The sequence below is a fragment of the Aplysia californica genome, unplaced genomic scaffold (assembly GCF_000002075.1).
Source record: "Aplysia californica isolate F4 #8 unplaced genomic scaffold, AplCal3.0 scaffold00042, whole genome shotgun sequence".
NCBI lineage: Eukaryota > Metazoa > Mollusca > Gastropoda > Aplysiida > Aplysiidae > Aplysia > Aplysia californica.
The window spans coordinates 1,483,743-1,491,970 of NW_004797312.1; the positions used below are offsets into that span (position 1 = coordinate 1,483,743).

Below are 8,228 nucleotides of genomic sequence, written 5' to 3' on the forward strand. Positions count from 1 at the left end.
CCATTTCCTTCCTTTTTTGTACTGTCTCTGTTTTTTCGCCTTCTTCTTGTGTCAGTGACTTATCTCTTTGTGAATTTTTTACCCTTCCGCTTGCGTCTCTTTCTCTCTCTCTCTCTCTCTCTCTCTCTCTCTCTCTCTCTCTCTCTCTCTCTCTCTCTCCTCTCTCTTTTCATGCCTATATTTGGCCACAGAAATGTGTTCGAGAAGATTGAAATTATATTGATTTTGTAATATATATGCAGAGATAAAAATCTATTTGCAGGGTGAATATGCGCATTCTACTCACTATAGGCATGGCAAGCTCATCGGTGATGGTATGTATGATTTGTCTTTATAGATTGATGGTTGATTTCCTATCTCCTCTCCCATGACCTCTCAGAATAAGGTTTCATTCATAAAAAATAACACTTATAAATCTCCATAGAATGTTAAGTTCTGTATGGATATTGAATTTTTGTGCAATATCGGTAGTTTTGGAGTGAGTTGAAAGTTTACTATGCTGGGATGAACTGTGAAAAACAGTTTAAATTTAGGACGTTTACAATAATCTCCTTTGAATATAATCTTTAGAGGTCTCTGTATCAGTGACTCGGTGTAGCAGTAAGTAAGGTGTTTCACTGTCTCGCACATGAGACCCAAGTTTTATTCTTGAGTGGAGAGAATATTTTTCTGGTCGAAGCCCACCTTCTTAATGATATACAGTATAACACGGATAGGTCGAACAGAGAAGACTCAAAATCACGCATCCGTCGAACTGAGCCTGAGGTCCCTTATTTTTTTCTTCTTTATCTTTGTAAGATGTCCCTCGAACTAACCCAAAGATTTTGAGCTATCCGTGTTGTACTGTAACTTGTGTTGATGGGGAAGTAAAAACACTTACATAAAGAAAAAATATTTTTAAAAAGATAAGGTCTTATTACTTGCTTTTTAGTTTTTGCTTTAAATGATTCCGTCCATGATTTTTTTTCAGGCTCTGGACAGAATTATTTTTCCTTGTTCAGTTTTAGACCTGGGGTGCATCTATTTAATGCATTACTGTGAAGCTCTAAGTTACTCTATGTATTGTCATATACCAAAGTGATGGGAATCAATAGAGGAATCTGTTTATATCAATAACAATGAGCTATAATCTGTTTGTATTGTATTTTCCGTCAGACAAAAACGAATGAGGAAAAAAAATTGCGCAACACCTTTTGAAAATTTCGACTTACCGCATTTTTTCAGCACTACAAGTCCTTATAATCCATAGGAATCAACACAAAATTGTAGCGATATCACCCTAGCACACATTTATGCAAGAATTTCACAAATTTAGTTGAATATCTTTCTTTGAACGGCCGTTTTCTTATACCAGGCTACGTGTTATTTACCTTTAGATCTAGCCTACATAGCGACAACAAAACAAAGATTTTTGCAAGAATTTTGCAGACTTTCGATCCATATTGGCGCTCAGAGATTGAGGTCAGGTTTGTTTACAAGTTCTACTTCCTTTCGACAACTTAAAAAGTAGGGACTAAGTTAAAAGTGCACATTTGTTTCGGATTTCGTTGAGCCGCTCACAGCGGTCGAATGGATGCAGCGGAAAAACTCAGAGCCGCTGTCAGCGGCCGAATGGACGGAATCAGTTAATTCACGACTTCTTTATATGAAGGGATCAATGGTAAATCGAGTCATTTCTGATATTCAGACTTTACTGAATAGAGTGTGTGATATAATGTTTATTGTCTTGACATATTGTTTCAAAACCTGCCTTAATCGATGAGTTTGCCCTGCCTCCTTTCAGTTTCAACGAATTATTTTCTGTCCTTTTTTACTTTTTCTTTTCCCTTGTACAACATGGTGTTGAGGGAAGGTGCAAATGTTAGATGTGGGTCAGGTGTGTTGCCTTTAGGATTGCCATGTTGTTCTTTTAGAGGGTCTTTTTTACTCCCGTTTATCCATCTTTTTCATGGTCTTCTAGCTTTGGATCCATTGAATTTCGTGGTGTAGGCCTTCCAGGCTTCTAAATAAGAGAGTTTTATTCCTTTTTTTTTACCTTTAACATGTGCTTCTATCCAACATTATTGGTGGTTAGCGGGTGCTCTGGCGTGGTTTGCTCATTTTTTCCTATCAAATATTTATCGTCCTTATCTCTCCTCCTTTTTTGTGTTTGATACTTTTTTGAAACACTTCTAATCTTTGGCACTTATAATATGACCTTAATTCTTATTGTGTTGCAAGTGCCGTAAAACTCTTTCTAAAACTTTGCAACCTTTCTCACCTCCCCTTTCCTAAATAAAATTCATCTGTCCAGATTGTTAGAAATCTTCAATTCTTGAGAATAAAACAGTGCTGTGATGGTAAGTTCTCTCGTTCTCATGCTTTTTCAGAATGAACACAAAGAAGCTGAATAACCAGAGAACAAGTACAAGAGTTCTGTTACAAGCTTCTGAATTCTTTAAATTACTGTTCTTGTTTCTTTTCAGGTGTTTATCTTTGGTTGTGTGTGCGAGTGGGCGACCTTCTACAACAAATATTTCTACGCATTCATCTGGATCTTGAACGGCCTCATGCAGTCCACAGGCTGGCCTGTGGTGGTAGCCTGTATGGGAAACTGGTTTGGCCAAAGCAGGTTTGTTTTGTTTGTTTTGGAAGTGTTTTACGGTGCTCGCAACTGCACAAGGTCACACGAGCGAACGGGACAATTTAAACATTTTCAATTTGGTAGGAATTTTGAATTTTAACCCGGTGACTGAAGCCTACTCTTATTGATTTTAGGACCACCAAGGGATCTTTAACGTATGAAACTTGCACATGGGACCTCGGAGATTTTTCACCCTCATCCGAGAAGGCTAGGTGTTAGATTTTCCCTACCATAAGACAGACCTGCCACTCATCCCGAATTAATCGGGATATCCCGATTTTTTGCGCCAAATCTCAAGCATCCCGATTTTCCCGATTTCGATCACCAGTATCCTGATTTTTTGTCGTCGTGTCAGTTGCGTCCGATTCTTAGAAAAAAATATAAAAAGTTGTACAATCTCTTTTGCTTGGAAGCACCAATTAGATTTTTTATCGGCAGGAACTTGGAACGCTACTTTCTGAAGCATCTATGCTGAATCTAGTAGATGACTCTCGCACGTTATTTCAACTAAAACCGACATAGTATCGATTTTGAATTCCGACATGGACACGCTCAAGATGTACTTTCGCTTTTATAACCCAGAATTCTCCGACTGTGTCCTGATTACTGTAACAATTATGTCATGGGCCTAAGAATAATCTTTTCATTGTTCTGCCGTTGGTTTAAAAGCAAGCTTCGTCTTGAGTTCTGGTTAGTCGGGCCCATCATCAAGACCTGTCCGTGGAACTTTCAAACGCTCATTCGCAACACGTGACATGACCTCATACGTGTGAGTACCGCGTGTGTCGGGGACCGTCGGCTGTCGGGGTCAGCAAAGTTCATTCACACCAGTCGCCTTGGTCGGGGTGTTTTTCGGGACTTAACCAGTGTGGACGACCGGGGGGAGCGGGTGGGGGTATTGCTTTGACACTTAGGCTTAAAGTGCGTGCTGTGATACATGTAGAATCTACTAATTGAAGATAAAGGAATAAGAAAAAAGAAATAAATGAACAACCTTGGCGCAATCTTTTTTTTCGGGGGGTGCGCCTTGAGTGTATAATGCGATGTGAGTCAAATGTTGTTACTGTATGAAAACGCAGGCTTTTTGCATGGATGATTAGCGTTATGTGTCAACTATTTTCAAGACTACAAGAGTTTCAGCTTTACTGCAACCTGCGCTCCCTCAGTCTATGCCACTCCGACTCGAGTAAAGCTGTCTTTCAGTTTTCCCTCTATTTAGTGGCCAGGGCTTCCAGTCTTCCGCAATTTTGCGGATTTCCGCAAATGGAAAAATTTCCGTGAAAATTCGTGCCCCCCCAAAAAAAAAAATTCAAAAATTCAAAAACGCGAAATAAAATTTTTCCGTTATTACCAATAGTCAACAATAGCCAACCCGTACCGGAAGTGCTTTTTTATTTGAAAGTGTAGACAGTGTCTTCTACTTTCACTTTCTAAAGCACAAGAAGCACAGCACCAGCTCTGTAAACAAGAGGAAGAAATGACGATTGTGGTTCAATAGATCTTGGGCCTGCCAAGGAAAGAAAACTCTAAAGAGAGCTTAATTTTTTTTTACCAGACTTGTTTATTTGTAAGTATTGTTGTGAATTTAAGTTGAATATAAGCTGTCAAGTTATTTAGATCTAGAATCTAGACTAGAATCTAGAGATCAAGTCAAACTGTTTTATAAAAAGCTATTATTGTAAGAATTCCACACCTTATGCTGATTATGGTGCAAACCAACACAAGCAGAAAAAAGTTAAACATTAACTGTCAAGTTTTATAGATCTAGTTGTGGATGTACAGTATCTGTACAAGGGAGAAAGCATGGCTTTGGATTTGGAAATATATGGATTACCACAAGCAGAAAATTATGTAGGCCTATACAAGGTATGTTTTTTTTCCTCAATTATTTTGTAGTTAAATTTAGGCCTGAATAGCCAGAAATGGCATACTTAGGATGCTCTGAAACCAAAAATTCTCAAACATAAAGGGGGCGTTGTCCCCCTTCAACCCCCTGCCAGGGCTCTGCCCTTGACCTGAAAATCCTTGAAAAATGACCTCAGCCGCTGGAAGCTGGAGTGGCCCAAACGTGAACTTATTCCTGCAAAAGTTTTCTCTTGCTTACTTTCCTCATAAAAGGGAACCAGGACCCCCCTTCCCCGGTACCCCTTATGACTGATTTGCCGTTGATCCCGATTTTTTTCACCAGATCCTTATTTTTTAACTCTAAAATCCTGATTTTTAGATTTCATAGAGTGGCAGGTCTGCATAAGATCAGGGTTGTGGCTGAAAGACAGCAGTAAGAAGGAGCAAAGGGGTAGCAGTAGAAAGGCTGCAGAAAGAGCTGGGAGCCCGGAGGAGGAGGCAAATGGGTTGGGGGGGGGGGGGGCAGAAAGTGGAAATGAAAGCAGATAACAGAACATTGTTTGAGAGCTGGCGAGGAGGTGAAAGGAGAACATATTTAGAGAAGAAAATTTTCCATTGCTGTCAGGTTTTGAACCCGGAACCTATTGAATGAGAGGCGAACACCGTATCCTTTAGAGTTTGTTACTTTATTTCATCTGGCACATGTGGCTGAGTAGCTATCATTGCTTTTCTGTCACATGCCTGACCTTGGTTCAAGTCTTCAGATGCAGGTATGTTTGGATCAGAGTTGTTTGGCAAGTTTTCAAGACTCTACACCCATTTTGCTCTGACATGTTGGAGATTTGATTTTGAATTCGGGGGTACTGCCTCTTTTATAACCTTAAGTTATGTTAGATGCCATTAAATCCTTATCGTACTATGCAACCAGTGTGTCTGATGGACGACTAAGCCTTTTTTAAACAATGATTTGAATAAAAACTGACAAAGTGAAAATGATAACAAATGAAGGCATACAAAGTTTTTGCTCATGCCAGTTTGTTGGAGTTGGATGTTTGGTCTTTTCTTGGCAACAAGTTTGTTTGTGCTTGGAGTAAGATTCTGTGTTATCAATTCTCAGGATAGACCGCTTAAATTTCCTTGCAGGTCGGACATAAGCGGTCTCTGCGCCGAATGGCTGGCGGTCCATGAGTTTGACTCTTGTGCTGTACAAAGCTACGCCATGCCACATCACGCCACATCACGCCATCTATCGTTTAGATATGTTTCTCTTTACTCAAAAATATCCAGTTTAGTGTCTCCTTGAGCAAGCCACATTAACTCTAGCTAAAAAATAAGGCACTGCACTGTGGTGACCGGCAGTGAGTGTTTATGTTGTAAGCAGCAGTCTGTTAATTTATTTTGTTGGTTATGCATGTTGTATAAGTCTTTACCTAGCTTAGTAGGTGTCATTTTTAACTCCGGTGTGGATGGCTGTGTTTTGAAATCCCTAGCGGGGTGTTTCTGAAGTTCTATTGGAGACGGATGTAAACTCTGAGGTGCTGCCTCGTATATGACCATATGGTGTTGACTGGAGCGTTAAACTGATACGGCTTAATACTTTGTAGTCACAGCCAGCAGTACAAAATACCCCATCTGGTCACTCAGCCAGGAGTGATTGCAACGGACTTCTCAGGCCTGGTGCATAACTGCGCCAGGTGACCGGAACGGACAATTTTTATCGGCACATTGTTGCAGCAAGTGACTGCAAAGTGTTTAAAAAAGGTTGCTCTTTCAGGACTCTATGTTTTATTCATTGTCTGAAGTTACATTTTTCTTTTCTTTTTTTTTTTCACATTCTAGCCGAGGTGTTTTACTGGGCCTGTGGAGTTCTTGTGCTTCCGTAGGTAACATCATTGGAGCCCTCTTGGTCTCTTCTGTGCTGTCCTACGGGTACCAGGTGAGAGCAGCTGAAGTGATTGCTCTTTCTTACTTATGTACAACAGTACCTTTAGTTTACATAGGTTTCTACTTCCTCTATTAACAGTTCATATAAAGTCCCTGAATATGAAGGCCCTAGCCTTAAGCTGTTGCCTATGCCTGAGGATTATGTTTTTAATGCACGCTTATTATGTTTTTAAAAAAAAAGAAAAAAATTGTAATTATCAACGAAAAGTCATAAAACTAGATGAAAACAATTTCAAAACAGTGCTTCTGGCTCTGTAAATAATTTGAATTCAATATATGAAACAGTTTTTGATAAACAGAAACAAAGATGAAGGGTAAGAATAAAGAAAAAGATAATGTTTCACAGCCTTAAAGACTACCTATATGGTAAACAAATGTAGTAAGAAAGTAAAAACAAGACTCTAAGGAATGTTTTCAGTATCACTTTTTTATTAAGATCAAGTTCCTGTGTCTGAATCGGCAATAGAAGTCATTAAAAAAACACACCAGGATGTGAATTCTGCACCCATTCTGATCCGCTCATGTGAAACAGAATCTAGGAGGTATTTTGGGATTTCGTTGCTCTCAAAGTTATTTTTACCCTTTGCTGCTGTAATTATCAGACAAGTATAGATTGTCCCAAGAAAAACAAATGAAATACTGATGTAGGTATCAGGGCTCCCCTTTACGCACAGATGTGTGTATATTACACATTAAACCTGCAGATTACCCCCTTAAAGTTTTGGTGGTGCGCGAGCATTACTCTTTAAAATTTCGTTTCGGGGGTTTGCATATGCTTTTAAACGTAGGTGGTGTGCGTCTGGCAATCATCATTTCCCCCTTCTCTACTCCGAAGTCGAGTCAATGATTTAACAACACACCCACACACGTGATACCCCAGTCACCTTTTGTCTGTGACTCTGTGTCAGAAGCAGTGGACCTAGAATCTACTTATTACTTATCAGCTGCGTGAAATTTCCGGCGACCCACGGCCTGCTTGAGCAGAGAAGCTCCGCCCACATTCTGGTCGCTTGCATTATATTTGCCGGTGTCGTGCCTTGAGTTTACCTTTGCCGTGAGATTACCCCCCATCCTTCTTTAACACACTAGATCTAGTAACCATGAATAGTCCGCCATCGAAAGACTGGGATGGCTCTGAAGAATAATGAATTAGATCTAGTTTATTTTCCAAACCTGCCACTCATCCCGATGTAATCGGGATATCCAGATTTTTTTGCCCCAAATTTCAAGCATCTCGATTCTCCCGATTTTGATCGTGTGTATCCCGATTTTTTTTTGTTCCGTCTGTTGTGCCGGAATTTCTAAAATCTTACTCTGCCTTCTTTTCTGTCGAGGGAAGCACTCGTTAAACTTTTTGTCAGCAGAAACCCGGAGCACTATTTTCCGAAATGTCGATGCCGAGTTTAGTAGTTGTGTTGGATCTTTGCACACATGTGTTATTTCAAGTACATGTATAATGGAAGTAGTATTGGTTTGGCATTCCGACTTGAGACATTCTCAAGACCTAGGCCCTAGATAATTTTCGCTTTTATCTTTGTTTCAACTCAGAATTCTCCGATAATGGCCTGATAACTGTTTAGTTTAAATTGCGATGCACAAATGATCAATTTTATTCGTAGTTCTGCTGTTATTTTCAAAACAAGCTTTGTCCGAGTTCTGATTAGTCGGGCCCGTCATCAAGACCTATCAGTAAAACTGCTTCTATCGCGCGTTCTCACCACGTGACATGACTCCCACCTAAGTGAGTTCGGCGTGTGTCGGGGTCAATTTAAGTTCATGCACACCGACTGAAGCATCTTTTGGGACTTATCCGGGG

The 8,228-nt window shown here is 39.9% G+C and overlaps 1 protein-coding gene across 3 annotated transcripts in view; it reads left to right on the forward strand.

Moving 5' to 3' along the window:
• Positions 1-8,228, forward strand: part of LOC101855626 (sugar phosphate exchanger 3) — a 37,489-nt gene that overhangs the window by 14,288 nt on the left and 14,973 nt on the right. For all 3 annotated transcript variants that reach the window (XM_005092209.3, XM_005092208.3, XM_005092210.3), the window contains exons 6-8: positions 263-314; positions 2,466-2,611; positions 6,308-6,404. In XM_005092209.3, coding sequence (XP_005092266.1) covers positions 263-314; positions 2,466-2,611; positions 6,308-6,404 — 295 coding nt within the window. The remainder of the gene's footprint in view (positions 1-262; positions 315-2,465; positions 2,612-6,307; positions 6,405-8,228) is intronic.